Here is a 19,377-nt window from a genome sequence, read left to right as displayed (position 1 = left end):
TTAAGCAGGCTCCACGCTCAGCGCAGAGCCTAACACAGGGCCTGAGCCGAAATCAAGAGTCAGACACGTAACCAACTGAACCACCCAGGTGCCCCCGAAGCTGTAGAATTTCTCTTCAGGAAAACTAAACACCAAGAAGTGCCATCCATAAAATTTCATTTTTGATCCTCGGGCCCACGGTATTCCTGAATTTTGACAATAGAAACCCAGGAACAACAAGAGACTCACATAAAAGAATTTCACCAAATAGGTTCATTCAGTCAACAAATATTTTGTTGAGCACATATTATGTGTGAGGCACTAAGCAAGCTAGATACATGCTTAACAAAAGAGATACAGGTCCCTGCCCTCAGAAACAATAGGTCTAACTGGGGACAGAGAGTCGAGTAGGGGACAGAGACAATAAACCAGTAAGCAAACAAACGGGCTAGTTTTAGTGTACTAAGAGTTATGAAGAAAGTAAACCAGGGTAATATGAAAATCTGTGAAAGGGGGTAGAGGCAGAGACTCTAGAAAGAGAAGTCAAGGAGGCTTCTTGGAGGACATCTGAGAAGAAACCTAAGCAGAATGTAGATGGGTGAGAAGGAAGAGTTTCTAAACGCCTCTCACCATTAAAGGTTCAAGTTCTTTCCTCTCACATATTCCCAACACAGTCCCTGATGCTTGTTCTAATTGGCCAGTGCCCATGCACATGTGATGCTCCCATACCTGATGCTCATTCTGATTGTCCAGAACCCATTCATGTGATTTTTTACATGGAAAATCATCATGTCTGATTAATAAGGATGATATCTCTGGGGTGCCTAGGTGGCTCAGTCGGTTAAGTGTCTGGCTCTTAATTTTGGCTCAGGTCATGATCTCACTGTTTATGAGTTCGAGCTCTGCATTGGGCTCTGTGCTATTAGCATAGAGACTACTTGGGATTCTGTCTCTCTCTCTCTCTTTGTCTCCCTCTCTCCCTCCCTCAAAATAGATAAATCAACTTTAAAAGAAAAATAAGGATGAGATCTGTATTAGGGTAATTTTCCTCAGTTTATTTGAAAAGAAAATGGGGGTGAAAAATTTTATTCTTCTTCGTGTTATTTTCAGCCATGAAAAATGTCCTGAATTTCTGCAGACTTGTTAATTCCTCTAAAACTCTGTGTAAAGTCAGGTCTTGGCCCACCTCCCACCTCCAACCCTCATTCTCTCTGCTCTGGGCTCCAGCCTCCTGTAATCTCAGTTCCTCTTCCTCCAAGCTCCCTCATGCCTGGAGTCCTCTCCCCTCCTCCCTTTCTTGCAGTGACCTGCTCATCTTTCAAATGCCAGCCCTGACAAGGGAAGTATTCCAAGATGGTTCTAAACCAGATCAAATCTCCCAGTTATATCCTCTCAGCATCATGTGTTTCTTCTTTGTTGTACTAACCCATCAAAATGTCGCCATTTACTTGTGTGATTCCTTGATTCATATCTGATTCCTCCCTCAGAGCTGAGGTCAATGAGTGCAGAAACCAGATCAAGTTTCACCCACTGCAGCACCTCTAGCACCTTCCACTATGAGGGTAGAGTTTAATGCTATGCTGTCACCATCTTGAAATTCTTAGAAACTTCTTAACAAGGGCCCTGCATTTTCATTCTTCTCTGGACCTCACAAATTACGTAGCCAGTCCTGAGAAAGAAAGAATTTATAGGGACTCTTCCGTGATTGGTACTCATTCTGAGGCCACCTTCTGGTTCTGAGGCCACCATCCCTAAAAATCCAAAGCAAGTTTGATGTCCAAGCATCTATTCATTCAAATATCACACAGATATTTATTAGGCAACTCTATTTGCCCACAGAGTGGAGCCCTTCTGAGCACAGAGCCCTGTCTATGAAGCTGGCCCTACTCCTGCCTTCCTCTTGGAGGTCCCGATCCCATGTTACTTACAGATGCTTCTGACTCTTCTGTTATATCCTGGGGTATATGCCACCCTGGACTTGACCACTGTCTGGAACAGTCTAGGTTTCATGGGACAGGACCTCCCTGGCATGGGCCCAACCCTGAGGACAAGAAATTCTGTCCCCATTAGAACTTCAGTTCTGCCTTCTTGGCCTGCCTTTTGGTTCAGGCCCACACAGAATCTCTATCATGCAGAAGCACCTTTTTAATCTCCCTAATTTTGAAATCCTGGTTCTCCTCAGGATGTTGTAAAAAGCCTTGCCAGAAAATGGCTCCCTGAGTTTGGCAACACTGCCTGCTGTGTTTCAGCAGGCTTATCTGTGATGTAGCTGTAAGTGTTTACTTGAGTGGCCACAGACCCACAGTGTTGTTCTACTCACTGGATGTCTCCCACTGAAAAACAACTGATAAATGCCACACAGTGAATTAAATTTACAGGCAAATTCAGGAGTGCCAAGTCTGTTAGAAAATTATAATACCATCTTGACAGAGGGATAGCAAAATTGGAGACCGATGTTATTCATCAGAACAGAGTGTCACCAATATGTTAAGGAGAATGCTAGAGAGAGTTGAACACTAAGCATTTCAATAGATTTTTGAATTCAAAGAAAGAAAAGTGATATGTTGACTTATACCATTTGGGTATCTACTGAGGCTAGTATTTCCCAAAGGATAGGTCTGGTGCAACAGTGGTTTGTAAGATCATGTTAGGCAGAATGTTTACCAGCTGTCTTAGTTTGTGTTGTACCCAAAGCAGATCCTGGGCTAAAGATTCAGGTATAAGCTTTTTACATGGGAGGCAATCCCCCAAGAACTGTAGGGAGTGGGGACGTGAGACAGGGAAAGGGGGAAGCCATTTAAAGGGTGTGGAGCCAGCAGGTTATGGTTCCAGCCATGGGCAGCCAGAGTTCAACCCACTGAGGACGGAAAGACCGTGGAGGACATACCTCATAATTTTCCACTGAGGGATGAGGTGGGGCAAGTATTCCATCCACTAACTCCTGCCTCTCTTTGACGGAGAAGGGATCCTCAGGATGTTAACTCCCCTGGCTGGAAATCCCCTCAAGTAGAAGGGCACAGGAAGTCACAGGTGGGTACAGGGGACTCTGCAGGTGATAAGAGCCGGGGCACTGGGAGAGTCTGCTTTACCCAGATCCAATCACATAATAAGAAAGTCATTATGTTTTCAGTTCACTGTCCAGTTTGAATCCATCAAAGAGAAAGGCTGAGCTTGGGTTACCTCACCTTAGATGCCCACCTAATCCTTACCAACCTCGGTCTTTCTCTTCTGGGTTCAGAGGCTCAGGTAACAGCACCTAGCTAGAATTTAGTTACATTGTTTTGTGCATATTTATTTGTCTTAATAGTTCCATTCTATTTAATGCAAGCATACTGGTTTTCACAATAATATAAACTTTTTTTTGAGGGGGGTAGGAAGCACACACATGCATGCATGAGCCAGGAAGGAGCAGAGAGAAAAGAGAGAGAGAACCCCAAGCAGGTTCCATGCCCAGCATGGAGCCTGAGGGACCCAGGGCTCAATCCCACAACCATGAGATCGTGACCTGAGCCGAAATCAAGAGTCAGACGCTTAACAAACTGAGCCACCCAGGTGCCTCTAAACTTTCCATCAAAAATAGAAGAGAAAAAAACTGTTGTTTTGTAGAAAATTACTAAGTATTTTTCAGTGTTAAGGGCTAAGGTAAAAGGTGATCCACAAAGGTTTAGCAAACACTTTCTTTGTGGAAAATCCCCCTTGTAATGGTCACACAAAGTAACCATCCCTTGTGTTTTGCTCATGACAAGTACAGAAGAGCAACACTGTGATGCCCTCTGCCTGGGATGACTGCAAGGGGACTCCTTTTTCCCTGTGACTTCTGGAGAGGATCTGTAGTCTTCTGTCTGCCCAGTCATGGATTAAAAATGAAATTCATATCTAATAGGTCTAACTTTAGCCACAGGAAATGGGAGTGCTTGGGACCCAAAGGGTTAGCCATACTTTGTTTGAGGATGGACACATTATCTTCACCGAGCCTTCTTCCTTCCCCTTTTTGGGAGGGGAGGGAGTGGAGGCTAAGGTTTGGGGAATAAGCAGGAAGGGAGGACTGTTGGATCTGTTTCCTGGTCTCCTCTGTGGGAGATTTCTCCCCTCTCGGTTGCCAGTCCTGGCACTCAAATTTATGCTACATTTATTAGGACCAAGCAGTGCCCACTTTTGGATGTATTATAAAAGATATTTTGCTAATGAAAACCACCCAAATGAGGAATTTAAAAACCCTCTATGTTGCAAACATCCAGACATCTTGACAGCAGATATGAAATGCTTCTATAAAAACAAACAAACAAAACAAAAACAAAAACAAAAAACAAAAAAAGTTAAAAGGAAAAGAAAGAAGGAAAGAAAATTTAAACCTAGTTTTTAAAAACTTGTATTTATCAATTTTCTCTGGCTTTATTACAATGTACACAATTTGCAGAAATCTATTTTATCAGAAGGTGCAGATCACAACTGATGTTATCTTTCTCTTAGGGGATGCATACGTAGTAAATAGAGCAAATGAGGAATAATTTTTACCTGGTTGTTTTCTTTTTTTTTTTTTTTATGTTTATTTATTTTGAGGGAGACAGACAGAGAGTGAGTGGGAAAGGGGAAGAGAGAGAGGGAGACACAGATTCTGAAGCAGGCTCCAGGCTCTGAGCTGTCAGCACAGAGCCCAACACAGGGCTCCAACTCATGAACCATGAGATCATGACCTGAGCTGAAGCCAGACACTTAACCGACTGAGCCACCCAGACACCCCTATCTGGTGGTTTTCCAGTTTTTTAGGTCATCAAACTAGCTATATGACCTCAGGCATTTCACTTTCCCTCTCTGGATATCAGTTTCATTATCTGTAAAATGAGGGAGTCAGACCAGGTGACCTCTGAAGTCTTCTAACATTGTTGGATCTGTGACAACATGTGGCCAAAGAAAATGCTGAGTGGGGAATATTTCTAAAAATAAATAGGAGATTCTCAATTTGCCTCAAAATCATGGATTACAATCCTATCTGTAAAGAATATTTTTGAAACATAAGACCCCAGCATAGCCTAGTGAACTGCACAAAGAAGGTGACCCACAAATGCGTACTGAATGAATGGACAAAGGCACCTTCCCTGAGCATCTTTTGAGGAAACAAGGCTAACGCCAGTATGACCAATGGTCAGTGAGAGAGAATAGAAAATCAAGAGTTAGGAGAAGAAAGAAAGGGCAAAAAGGAGAGTGAGCAAGGGAGAGGGGACAGGAGAGAAAAAATAAACACACATAAATAGTCAATGCTGGCTATTCGCAGAAGTTATGTTCTACAAAGTCTCCTTGAACAGGGAGTTAATGCAGGGCTAAGTTTCTGAGAGCCTCTGGTCACAATGTTTTCATCAACCAATCAAGACATAATCTTGTTTTGGGACACCTAGGTGGCTCAGCTGGTTGAGCGTCCGACTTCAGCTCAGGTCATGACCTCAAGGTTCATGAGTTCGAGACCCGCATCGGGCTCACTGCTGTCAATGTGGAGCCTGCTTCAGATCTTCTGTGCCCTCCTTTCTCTGCCTCTCCCCTGCTGATGCTCTCACCCTCAAAAATGAATAAACATTAAAAAAAAAGAAATGACTTAACAAAAAAGATATAATCTTGTTTTATGTGTGTTTATAATTAAAGACACCTTCTTTAATATATATTGTTGACTCACTAATATTGAACTCACAGCCAAGAGCACTATAACTTGTACCTGCAGGGAGCCTACTGAACACACGTATTTTCTCTATAAGGCGCACTGCAGCCATCCTGTGCTTAGACAACACAGCATTGCTACACTCAGGGGCCATGTTAAATAATGAAATGAACAAGTAGCACAAAAATGTGAAAAACACAGTACTAAATAGACCATGAAAAAGACCCTTGTTTACAGCATAAGAGCGAAACAATAAGGCAGGTGTTACCTTGATTGACCTCAGGTGAGAACAGGCGTGTACAGTCATTCAAATTTTTTGCTACTCTATTCACCTCCATGAATGACTGCAAACGTGCTCTGGGTATTGGTTTGGGGGTTACAAACACATTTTAGCAAGTGGGCACATAAAGAATTTCTAAAGGATGAAGACTGACAGTATGTGTGTGTGTGTGTGTGGAGAGAGAGAGAGAGAGAGAGAGAGAGAGAGAGAGAGAGAGAGAGAGAAGTAAAAAAAGAAATGCATGAAATGAGGAAATGAATGTTTCGCTCGAAAGAGCTTTGGAGTTCATGGTGGGGTCAGGCCCTGCACAGAGTGAGGAGAATAGTGTTACCATGTTGCTGTACCCCTCTCCCCACACCCTTTTTAATCCAAGAGACACAAAGATGCTTCAGGCAGGACTAGCTATATAACTTGCAGAACTCAGAGCAAAATGAAAATGTGGGGCCCCTTGTCCAAAAATAATTCTTTCAGATCAGCTACAGCAGAGTATTAAACTGCACATGTGGCCCTTCTGAATGGAGGAAGGACCCTAAGCACCCAAATAGGTACAGGCAGGAGAAGCAGGTCGTGGCTTCAGGCCCACAGGGAGGCCTGAGTCCAGTGAGGATATGTGGCTGGTTCAAAGAAGGCGCTTTAACCCACACTAAACTTCTTTGCCCAAAGCCTCAGATCTTGTCTTAATGTCTCAGGCTGGGCCTTACCCCACACACCAGCCCAGGTCAGGCAGAGCAGAAAAGCCCAATTTCTTTTCCTTCAGTGCAGATCCACCTGGCCCCAAGTTACAGCAAACACCATAAGAGCAAGAAGGGTTGACTGGGTGATTTCTATCTAAAATAAAGAGTAGAGGGGCACCTGGGTGGCTGAGTTGGTTAAGGGCCAACTTTGGCTCAGGTCACGATCTCATGGTCCGTGAGTTTGAGCCCAGCGTCAGGCTCTGTGCTGACAGCTCACAGCCTGGAGCCTAGTTCAGATTCTGTGTCTCCCTCGCTCATGCTCTGTCTCTCTCACTCTCAAAACTAAATAAACATAAATTTTTTTTTAATAAAGAGTGGAGGGTCCCCAATTTTTAGCTCCTTCCTTATCCAGAAAACCAGAATACAGAACTTGCCTCTGCATTCACACATCCACACACTGAAATGCGTGTGTTTCTTTGAGGCAAAGACTCTTTCTAAATTGTCTACAATTCAGACTTTAGTAACTTATGCTCCAAGGTGAGGAATGGGGGTAGGAATGACGGTGGGCTTGGGGTTAAAACAAGATGCCATTTCACACCCATCAGACCAGCAAAATTTAAAAATCTGACAACACTAAGGGTTGCAGAAATGGAGACTTACATAAGGTTGGAGGGAGGGTCACGGACTAGAGAATAGTTTGACCGCTTCCAGTCAAGCCAAAGATGTGCGTGTCTTACTGGCCAGCGTCCCTCTTTCAGGGAGATACTCCAGAGTAATTCTTGCATGTGCTGGGCACATGACATCCATGCGCATGGATGGTTAGGGTGTTTATAAAAGCAAAGGACTGGAAATAACAGGAATACCTATTAGTGCAGAAGCTGAGGAGAGGACCTGCACCAACATCCCTGTCAGTCAAAACCAATCCATCAAGCAAGCTTCCTCTTTCACACATACCTGCCCAGACCATTTCTTTGCTCTCAGATGTATATTGTGCACATCAGCTCCAGCACCATAAGCTCATGCCTCCTACCTGACTACATTTGTATTCCAGAATCACATGGGGCCTTCATGCTTGCAGACCAGTAATTCTCAGATTTTTTTGTTTCAGGACCCCTTTACTTTTAAAAACTATTGAGGGTCCTGAAGAACTTTTGTTTATGTGGGTTATGTCTGTCAATATTTACAGCATTAGAAAATAAAATTAACATATTTTAATGAAAATTAACTATATTTTCAATGTTTATTTATTTTTGAGAGACAGAGACAGAGCGTGAGTGGAGGAGGAGGAGAGAGAGAGAGACAGAGACAGAGAGAGACACACACACACAGAATCCAAAGCAGGCTCCAGGCTCTGAGCGGTCAGCACACGATGTGGGGCTTGAACTCATGAACTGTGAGATCATGACCTGAGCTGAAGTCGGATCTTAACCAACTGAGCCACCCAAGTGTCTCTAACTATATTTTCAAGAACAAAAACACGATGAGAAGAGCAGCATTGTTTTATACTTTTACAACTCTCTTTACTGTCTGGCTGCATAGGAGACAGCTGATTCACATACCTTCTTCTGCAATCAACCTGCTGTGATGGTTATTTTGGTAGATGCCTATGAAGAAAATCTGTTTTGTAGTGATAACAGTGAATTTCTAGGTCTTGGGGACTCCTAGGGTCCTTGGCTCACAATTTGTAAATCACTGTTTCAAGTCACTCTCCACTCTGCCAAAGTTGTCTTACACACAAACACCATCATGTCATTTCTTGCTTCCTTCAAACTGTCAATGGCTGTCTATGGTCCAAACTCTGCTCATAAACTCTTCCCATTTGGCCATTTCAGTGCCTACCCATACTCTATTACTGCTCTATCTTATATACTGAGAACTCTGCCCACCACTGGGTGCGCACCTGTCCTGCTTGTTCATGTCTCTGAGCCTCGGCCTTCCTCCTGCCATAAGGACTCCTATGCATCTTTTACAAGTCAATCCAAAGGCCACCACCTCCTCTAGGAAGACTTCTGTGATTTACCCTTCTCTTAGAGTTTCCTCTTTGTGTGCCTTATTATTTTTTTTTGAAGAGGTAATTAGAGGTAATTCAAGTGCATGAGATTAAATTCCAAAAAGATACACTTTACAGTGATAAGCAGACCTCTCTCCCACCCAGCTATACCTTTCTCTCCCAGGAGAAAACCACTTTGATAGGCTCCTTCTGCCTTCTTCCAGAGCTGCTCTAGACATAAGTAAGCAAATCATTTCTTTTACCCAAATGGTGACATACCATATATACTGCTATATAGTTGCTTCACACCATATTTTGCACAGCCTTCCATGCCATCAAATAAAAATTGGCCTTGTTTTTTCAATAGTTGCCAATTACATTTTTCCAATGTACCATAGCTTTTTTTTATCTAGTCCCCCGTTGACAGGGTATATGTGTGGTTTCTGATCTTTTGTTGCAGGAAATATCCTTCTACATAAACCAGTCAACACACACAAGAGACACTGTAGCATTAATATCTAGGAATGGAACTGCTGGGCCCAAGGGAATGTATATTTGAAATCTGATAAACATGGCCAAACTGTCCTCCAGAAAAACCATTCTAAGTTACCTTCCCACTGGCCACACATGAAAGGTCTTGTTAACCTCACCAAACAGTGTTGTCCAACTTTTTCATCTCTGTCAATGTGGCAGATGAAAAATGATATCATGTTCAACTTTAAGTTAATATTTCTCTAATAAGATCAAATGTCTAGAGTTGTACTGTCCATATATGATAGCCTCTAGGTATATGTGGCTGTTGAGCCTTAATTTTAATTTATTAAAATTGAATAAAATTTAAAACTCAGCTCCTCAGCTGAACTAGCTACATTTTGAGTGTTCCCTAGCCACTGGTGCCTAATGGCCTCTATAGGAGACAGTGAAGATACCATCACTGTAAAAAGCTCTTCTGGACAGTCTGCTCTAGACCTGTACTGTACTGTCTAATGACTACCATGAACCACGTGTGGGTACTGAGCACTTGAAATGTGGCTAGTCTGAACTGAGATATGTTCTAAGTAGATAATACACACTGAATTTCGAAGACTCCGTATGAAAAAGAGAATGTAAAATATCTTCTTAATTTTCATGTGGATAACATGTTGAAATGCTAATATTTGGATATACTGGGCTAAATAAATTGTTACAATGAATTCCACCTGTTTATTTTTCTCTCTTTCCATGTGACTACTAGGAAATTTTATATTATGCATGTGACTCAAATTCTATTTCCATGGGACAACAACGCTCCAGAGAGCACAGTGCTCTGTTGAGACTTGGATTTTAGCATTTTTCTTTGTAACACAGAAATAAGCGTGTCACTACCGCTATAAAAAGAAAAACAGCTCGGGGAGCCTGGGTGGCTCAGTTGGTTAAGCGTACAACTCTTGATTTCAGCTCAGCTCATGATTTTGTGTCAGGTCATGATCCTGCCATTGTGAGATCAAGCCCCACATTGGGCTCCACACTGGGTGTGCAGCCTGCTTAAGATTCTCTTTCTCCCTTGGTCCCTCACCCACTCATGCTGAAAGAAAGAAAGAAAGAAAGAAAGAAAGAAAGAAAGAAAGAAAGAAAGAAAGAAAGGAAGGAAGGAAGGAAGGAAGGAAGGAAGGAAGGAAGGAAGGAAGGAAGGAAGAAGGAAAGAAGGAAGGAAAGAAAGAAAAAAAAACCAAACTCATCAGAATCTCTTCTTCTTCCTCACCCTTCCCCACCCCATGCAGAAAGGGTGGGAACAAAAAAAGAAAGGGTGTGATGGTCCCGATGACGAACCATCAGCCCTGGAACAAACCAGTGCACTTCCCACCTGGGCGGCCACAGACAGGAACCAGTGGCATCGCTGACCCTGAGCAGGGACTGATTTCCTGGTGGCTGTTAAAACAATGCACCAGAGAACAAAGTGCCTTAGAGACTAAGAATAGAAGAATGGCTCCAAATAAGATTTGCAGGACTCTGCAGGAACAACCCTGTACCCACCCTAACCCGCCTTCCACCCTTGATTTGGCCTGGCCCCTTGGCTTGATGAATGTCCCTGTCTCAGCCCCAACCCTCCTGCATTCTCAGCAGTCTGTGCACATAGTTCTGGGTGATGACTGAGGGATGGAGTGGAAAGGGGAGCCCAGGGAAAGCAGGGACAAGGGCTCTGCCCTAAAGAGCTCACACCGTAATGGTTCTACAGTGGAGACATGGCATATGTATTTTTGTCATCCGTGTCTTTGACTTTGGATGTGAAAGTCAAGAAAACTCAAGTTTTGCAACATGATCCATAAATCTGATAGATCAGAATGACATTGTTTTCTGACCAGGTACTGAGGGAATAAGACTTAACTGTATCTGAGTATAAGTTACCTGCTTGGAAGAAAACATTAATTTATTATTACTATTATTATTATTATTATTATTATTATTATTAGCTATGTGCCTTTGAGCAAGTGAACTAAGCTTTCTGGGTCTCAGTATTATCTATAAAATAAAAGGGTTACCAAAGAAAATGAAAACACTAACTCAAAAAGATAGATGTTCATGTCTCTGAACATGTTTATAGCAGCATTACTTAGCCAAGATATGGGAGAAACCAAAGTGTCCATCAACAGATGAAGGGATAAAGAAGATGTAACACACACACACACACACACACACACACACACACACACACACAGAAGAATATTACTCAGTCATAAAAAAAGAATGAAATCTTGCCATTTGCAACAACATGGATGGAGCTAGAGAGTATAATGCTAAGTGAAACAAACCAGACAAAGAAAGACACATACCATATCGTTTCACTTACATGTGGAATCTGAAAAACAAAAACCAACAGACTCTTAAATAGAGAGAACCAACTGATGGTTGCCAGAGGGGAGGTCATTGGGGGTGATAAGCAAAAGAGGTGAAGGGGATTAAGAGGTACAAACTTCCAGCTATAAAATAAGTCACAGAGATGAAAAGCATAGCATAGGGAACATAGTTGATAATATTGTAACAATGTTGTATGGTGACAGATGGGAATGATGATTATCATGCTGAACACTGAGTAATATGTAGAATCGTCAAATCATTACCTTGCATGTCAACTATACTTCAGTGATAATTTTTTTAATAAAAATAAATAAATAAAATAAAAGGGCTGGATTATATGAGCTTTCCTATCTCATCCAGTCCAAAAGATTTGTGATCCTATGCATATGCAAACAAGATATCACAACACCTTCATTCTTACTGTCTCAGTCACTTCAAAAACACCTTTGTGGGGGTGCCTGGGTGGCTCAGTTAGTTGAGCGTCTGGCTTTTGATTTCAGCTCAGGTCATGATCTCACGGTTTGTATGATCGAACTCCATGTGGGCTCTATGCTGACAGCATGGAGCCTGCTTGGGATTCTCTCTCACCCTCTCTCTCTTTTTGCTCCTCCCCCCACTTCAAAATAAATAAATAAACTTAAAAAAAAAAACCCACTCATTGGGCCAGCCATTAAAATGAGCCAGACCCTATGCCTGACACTGGCATACAACTATGGAAAAACCTCTCTTCCAATAGATGAAGTTCTTAAGAAGGGAAGGAAAGAGGAGGGGAGGGAATAAGAATGAATACTCACAGCAGAGTTCTTTACTCAGGGCCACCTGCCTGCACAGAAATTTTCACATCTCTGTGCAATTTTCTGAAGAAAATATTAAAAAATGGATGTGACCTCCAAGAAGCAGAGGGCTAGTGATTGATAGAAACTATGATAAGCAGGTACCATGCTAAACTCTTAGTACATGATGGGTGATCGAAGCGTTAGCACCCAAGGCAGTGCACGAAGTGTATGGGAAGGAACACATGAGGGATGCAATCTGGACCTTCCTTGGTGCAAAGCCTACCTCTTTCTCCATATCAGAGATGATCTTTTTGTGCATAAATTCTCCCCACTACTGTGCCTTCACATCCCTCACATCAAAAGATGATAAGCATTTAACAGGCCAAAATAATAGTATCCCACTTGTTTGACCTGGGATGACTGTACTAGCCCAACCAGGAATTGGAGGATAGAAGGAGATAACCTTGTATGAAATATTCATCAGTAATCAGCACTCCAGAGGTACCAGCAGATACTCATTCATTAGGTATTTATTTAGGACCTACCCCATGCCAGGCCTTGGATTAGATGTCCTCATCACCTTTGTCATTTATCATGACTGTACTTATCTTCCCCCAACATGGCAGAATGCTCCACATAAATGCAGGTTGAATGACTAAATAATGACGATCCCTGTAGTGGATTAATTTATTCTTCAGCAAACTTTCATACTCTCTCCTGACCTCCATGGGTTGCTACTGTGACTTGTTCTGGCCAATGGAATAAGGGTGGAAGGGAAAGAGTACCAATTCTGAGCCTAGTTTTTCAGGGACATCAAATATTTCTGTTTGCTCCTCTGGGAGCTTCTGACTTCCACCAGGGAAGAATATATGTGTGGATACCTAATTGACCCGTGTGAGGCAGACCGCCCCCATCAACCTGCACGCCTATGAGCATAAGAGCGAATGCTTGCTATTGTTTGCCACTGAGTTGGAGGTAGTTGTTACTTAGCAAAAACTGACTGAGATGGTCTCCTTGACCCACATCCAGAGATTTCAGGCAGAGAGTGTTCTTGGCTTCTCTTCTCGTTAAGGAGGGATTTCAGCAATTGGATTATTTCATTGCTCTCTCTACCCCATTTTCTCTGGGCTGGTAGTGTCCCATTCAAAAAAAGACAGTAGGCACTACAAAGACCCATAGTGTGGGTATCTTGGCACCTGGCACAGAGACAGGCCCAAAGGTGGTTCAACCAACTGAGCCACCCAGGCTCCCCGAGCTGTTTTTCTTTTTATAGCGGTAGTGACACGCTTATTTCTGTGTTACAAAGAAAAATGCTAAAATCCAAGTCTCAACAGAGCACTGTGCTCTCTGGAGCGTTGTTGTCCCATGGAAATAGAATTTGAGTCACATGCATAATATAAAATTTCCTAGTAGTCACATGGAAAGAGAGAAAAATAAACAGGTGGAATTCATTGTAACAATTTATTTAGCCCAGTATATCCAAATATTAGCATTTCAACATGTTATCCACATGAAAATTAAGAAGATATTTTACATTCTCTTTTTCATACGGAGTCTTCGAAATTCAGTGTGTATTATCTACTTAGAACATATCTCAGTTCAGACTAGCCACATTTCAAGTGCTCAGTACCCACACGTGGTTCATGGTAGTCATTAGACAGTACAGTACAGGTCTAGAGCAGACTGTCCAGAAGAGCTTTTTACAGTGATGGTATCACTGCCTGCCTGGTGAATGAAAAGGTGGGCAGACTATTCATTCTGGTGGGATGAGCACTGTGAACACCAGTAGCAGGCAGCAACCTGGGCCTCGGATGCTCAGAGACACCAAAGTGCAGGAAGTGGACCTGGGGCAGACACCATATCACTTCAGACCACAGGCAGTAGACCTAGATGTATTTACTATCATGTGTTTTAAGAAACACATTAGAGCACTGAGTGACTGCAGGACTATTCCTCTTTAGAATGAGCCGAAGTTAAAAAATAACAAATAACAACTGGACAATTTAAAGAGAAACAGTAAGTGAAAAATAATAGTACAAGTAGAATATGGAAATGAGAAAAATTTGACTGAAGTCTAGGAAACACTGACCCAGCTCAAGTCTCATTTTTCTACAGATCACAACTACGATCATAGCTAGCATTTTTGAGCACTGACAAGATGTACTGTTTTAAGGGTTTCACAGGTATTATTTTATAAACTCCTCATATTAACTGAGGCAGATACTGCCATGTATCCATTTCGCAGGTGAGGTGACTGAGGCTCAGAGAGGTAAAGAACTTGCCCAAGGTCAAGCGGCAGTGAGGATTTGAACGCAGATGGTTAATCTCCAGGATCCAGGTTCTTAAAGGAGATGTCTCCATTGAAGAACTTGGTACCCAGTGAGGTTCCTCATTGCCCAAGGTTAACTGCAAAACCTAGACCTTGAACCCCAAACTCCTGACTCCCACCCAGCTCCTAATACTGCTCCATGAGAAGCAAGCACTAATGGCAAGAACACCTGGGGTTTCTGGCGAGGGCTGGGTGGGGTCTGCAAGAAACAAGGGAGAGAGGTGGTAAACACCACAAGGAAGACTTGGAAGGGAAGGGCTGAAGACATAAACAAGGTTGCCAAACAGAGGCAGATGCTCAACAGATACAGAGGAGCTAGAATATGGACAGAATTATTCAGAAAAAGAGGGCCGACAGAGCAAGGCTTGGCACACAGGGGCTGCTTCCAGAGCTCTTCCCAAGAGACCCACCCACCCTGGTCAGCATCGGGAACTGGTTTCCCTAAGTGACATCCACATAGTCTATATTTAGGTCCTAAAGTCACCCATTGTTTCTGTCTCGGTGGACACTCGGGGTCACCACCCTGACCTCGCCTCTCCGAGTCATACCTCTGAGTGTTCTATCAAGAGAGGCCTTTTTAGGATCTGGTTTGAATCAGCTTCCCCTTTCATGACTCCCCTTGGTGTTCTGCGCAAGCTGTAAAAACATGGCTGGAATCAGGGTTTTAAAATGAAGCACTGACTAGGGGTGCTTCGGTGGCTCAGTTGGTTAAACATCCGACTCTGGATTTCGGCTTAGGTCACGATCTCATGGTTTGTGAGTTCAAGCCCCGCATCAGGCTCTGCACTGACAGTGCAGAGCCTGCTTGGGATTCTCTGTCTCTCTTTCTCTCTCTGCCCATCCCCTGACTGTGCTCTCTCTCTCTCTGAATAAATAAACTTAAAAAACATGAAGTATTGACCTTCTGTGGAGTATGCTTCCTTTCCCCCACAAAATCAAACCAGGGTCATGTTCATCTCTGTAGGTAAGATGTTTCACAGCCCTGGTGTTGCTAAGCCTTTACACACTCAGGCTTCATGTCTCTAGTGGCCACCAACATTCTACGGTCAATAAGACCTGGGACATGGATCACATTTGCTGAGTGCTGGCTCTGTGCTAGGCACTGCCATGAGTCATTTCACTTATTCCTCATGACAATCCCATAAAGTAGGCACTATTTATTATCCCCATCTTACAGAACATAAAACAGATTCACATTTGGTAACATGCCTAGGATCACATGGCTAGTAAGAGGCAAAGTTGGGAGGCAAACCTACATCTGTGTGGTCCCAGAACCCATGTCCTTAATCATTACACTCTACCATTTCCCCTCCATTGCAGAACTACTTTGGCCAAATCTCAGAAGATGGATTTATGAGATTTCTCCTCCATAATCTCCGTAACTGGATTATGGATTACGAGGTTTCTCCCGTCCCTTTCTCTACACCACATCCGCTTACCAATTGACCCTCCCACACCCAGCCTCAATTCCTCCAGACTCTTTCTCTGGGGACTGTCAGAACCAAGAAATAAAAATTTATTCAGTAATAGTTTCAAGAGCAAAATAAAGGTCAACAGTTACCCAGCGAGTTACATTTTAAGTTCCTGTTGACGTCCTTGGGAAATGTATGTTCAAATGTACTCATTTAACTTCCAAATAGGAGGGATATGAGGATTCTTTTTTACTTTTTGTGGAAGATATTTGCATACCTTAGATTCATGTCAGAACTAAAATGAGTTTAGAGAAATTTCCATGTGACAGGTAGGGAAGCTGAGTCCAGATAAGGTAGTGATTTGCCTAGTTGTCTCTTAGGTAGCCGCTAATTGGATCGTAGCAAACATCCACTAAAAGGGGCTGATTTGCCAAAGGATAAGAAAGCAAAGTGTTACTGAGATGCTGCAGGTGGATGTGGAAAGGGCCCCATAATGGAAATCCTCATGTAGCACCTACTGGCTATGAATGTCATTTTTGGATCCATTCTGCCTAAGCTTGAAGCCTGACCCACTGCTCACCAGCTAGGTGACCTTGAGAAAATTATTTGTCCTCTCTATATATCAGTTTTACCATTCTGAAAATAATAACAGCCGACTGTATAGTGTTGTAGGAATTCTGTGAACTAACATGGGTAAGTGCTTACTAACGTGAAAAGTATCTAATAAATGCCAGATAATACTGTATTATTTTTATTTATGTTGCATTAACTATCACTAAACTGTCCTAAGTCATTTTAAATGCTCTCAATTTCTGTATCTCAAAGGCTCAAAAATGATTCTTTATCAGGTTAGCAAACAGCTGGATGAGTCAGATGGGAAAAGAGAAAAATGACAAAACCACCCAAATCACATGAAAAGATTAAAAATGTATGTCTAGAATAATCATATATGAAAGTTGGAATTGGCACCACAAAAATCAGTCTCAGGATTCCAGTGAGAGAAACAGAAAAAGCAACAGACATTTTCTTTGGAAAACAGGGGTAGCTTATCCAAAGCTAAACACCGACCCACAAACAAAGAACAGGGACAGAGGGAGTAACCCATCAGGCCTCCTAACCACTCTTTAGTCTATCAAAATGTAACATTTCCAGACGTTCCTTTAGATATAACCAAACCAGGCACCAACACTCTTTAATGAGAACGCCAGTGAGTCTGAATCTCCCCTGATAATATCTGACTTCATCTTCTCAATGATGAACACATTGAAAATACCGAGACTCACTTTAAGGAAACCTACAAAAAAGTTGTTCCAAACAGAATGAACTTCCAAAATTGACTTCAGCCATCTTTCAACCCAAAGGAGAAGAGAAGATCTTGGAAATACACTTTAAAAAACTCCCCAAACAAAAAACACCACAGGCCAAATGCATCCTTTTCCCCCTTTTCCCCTCTTAACTGAAAACACATCTCTTATAAAAATTAAAATACTAGCATCCTGGAACAAAGAGCGTAAGTCACCCCCCACCACACACACACTCTCCTCCAATCACAGATGCTAAAGGAAGCCCTAACAGCTAGGCACTCACTTAACTCACTATCTCCACCAAGCAACCATTTGTGGTCTTAAACACAACCACACAGCTCTTTCCTGATTCACACTAAAGTGACACAGAAGTCCCTCTCCATCATCCCAGGTGCTTTGAACAGCAGCTCCTTGCTCATTTTCTTGGGAGGTAAATGGCATTTTCGCCCTCCCACACCTCAGTTCCTGGCACCACCCAGCCAGGCACGGGTGGGAGTCGGGAGCTGGTCCACCCCTGGCTGGCTCTGCCGCAGGGAGCTTACCTGAGCCCGGACAAAGAAGCAGCACCACACCATGGGGCGCTCCGACCTCATCCACGCAGAGTCCCCCGCCCCTAACTGCAACGGAGCCCAGCAGACGGGATTCTCTGAGCTGAGCAGAGCATGGTTTCCCTGAAGGAACTCCTCCCCGCCACTTGGGCTGCATGACAGGAAGTGACAGGGGGCCATCAGTTAAAAGTGTCAGAAGCTGAGACCACATCAGCCAAAGCTCCCCACCTCCAGCGGTTTCCTCGCCTGCTGCTGCTTTTTCAGAGCACTCTGCCTTCAGGCATTCAGAGGCACACCAGAAATTCAGCGTCTGGCTGGCAATCCCCAGCCCGTAAGAAACAATGCTCACTGGACCCCCACCTAAAGCCATGCTGGGCACTCCCGGCAGCTCTAAAGAAAGAGTTCGCTGCTAGAATCTTGGGCCTTGAGTCTGGAGCTTTGCAGACCGAAACCCAAACATCAGTCTGAGACGGAGAGAGAAGGGACGCTGGGAGAACTCTGTCTTCAGAGCGGAATCAATAGTCCACTTGAACTTAACCCAAGAGGCAGCAGCCCTGCCCAGGACACAGAGCCCTCACTGAATCCCAATTTCATAGCAACTAATAAATGAGAGTGGTGATAAATACCACACCCATCCGTTTCTTTTTTCTTTCTTTCTTTTTTTTTTTTTTTTCCTGAGACAAATCTTCTCTTCAGAGTCCCCTTCAAAATAGCTGCCTCTGGAAACCTCCCTTTCTACTTCTGATGTGGATCACAAAAGGCCTTACTGCTTTTCTCAGAGTTATTATGGGAATAACTCATGGCTGAAAGTTCTCATTTTATGAAACGGGGTCTTTTCACAAGGATGAACACCTTGCCCGAGTCACCTGCCTTTTACAAAACCCAGACTCCTTGGGTGACACAGATTGTCTCACAGCGACCTGCAGTTTCAGGTGAAAACCCCTCTCCACAAACAATTCAACACCCTCACCCTCCTTACGTAGTACCAGTGGGTCTCAGATCCAAGGAGACATAATTCTGGTGCAGCTTTCCATGATTTGTTTTCAGTTTTCAGTTTGCTAGTGGAGTACTACTTGATCTGCAACTCTTAGCTGCAAAGATTCAGGCAAAGGTTTCCCCGAGGCTGTCTTACAAATGCACAGACTTTTAAGAGCCTGCACTTGTCTCAGCCCTGAGCAAAGTGGGGGACCCAGCAAAGAGAGAACGAGCTTCAATCCAAGACTCAACTCTAGAGCGGACAAGAAAGCAGGCTCTCTCCATCCTCACGCTGCAGTGACCTGGTGCCTCACAGAGGGCCTCTGAAGAGTGCATTTGGCCCTGCAGACGTTACAGAAGAAGGCACTGGGCTCTGGAAGCACAAAGATGAACCACTGATGATCAGAGAGCAAATTAAAGGCTGCCAGGGTTTGCAAGAAAAAATACTGAGGGAGCCAAGAAATAGCTGAGCTGAGCAAATGTATTTTTTATGGGGACAAAGTCTGGGAAGGTGTCTCAGAGCAGGAGACACATGGGCAGAAATCTGAGGGGCTTTCTAGGTAGAAGAACTGGCAAGGGCAACAGCAGGAAAGTGCAGATCCACGGGGTGCTTTGCAAGAAAAGCAAA

The 19,377-nt window shown here is 43.3% G+C and overlaps 1 protein-coding gene across 7 annotated transcripts in view; it reads right to left on the bottom strand.

Annotated features, from left to right (window-relative positions):
- Positions 1–19,377, bottom strand: part of ARHGEF3 (Rho guanine nucleotide exchange factor 3) — a 304,214-nt gene that overhangs the window by 159,724 nt on the left and 125,113 nt on the right. Inside the window, exon 1 of one of the 7 annotated variants that reach the window (XM_015063210.3) lies at positions 17,769–18,339. The exons of 5 other annotated variants lie outside the window; for them this stretch is intronic. In XM_015063210.3, coding sequence (XP_014918696.2) covers positions 17,769–17,954 — 186 coding nt within the window. In that variant the 5' untranslated portion in view covers positions 17,955–18,339. Of the gene's footprint in view, positions 1–15,058; positions 17,376–17,768; positions 18,340–19,377 lie in introns of those variants that run through there. One more of the 7 variants, XM_027039039.2, reaches the window with a different exon arrangement.

Source organism: Acinonyx jubatus, chromosome A2 (assembly GCF_027475565.1).
Source record: "Acinonyx jubatus isolate Ajub_Pintada_27869175 chromosome A2, VMU_Ajub_asm_v1.0, whole genome shotgun sequence".
NCBI classification, from domain to species: Eukaryota; Metazoa; Chordata; class Mammalia; order Carnivora; family Felidae; genus Acinonyx; species Acinonyx jubatus.
The sequence above is the reverse complement of the archived record's forward strand: the minus strand, read 5'-3'. Positions and strand labels throughout refer to the sequence as shown.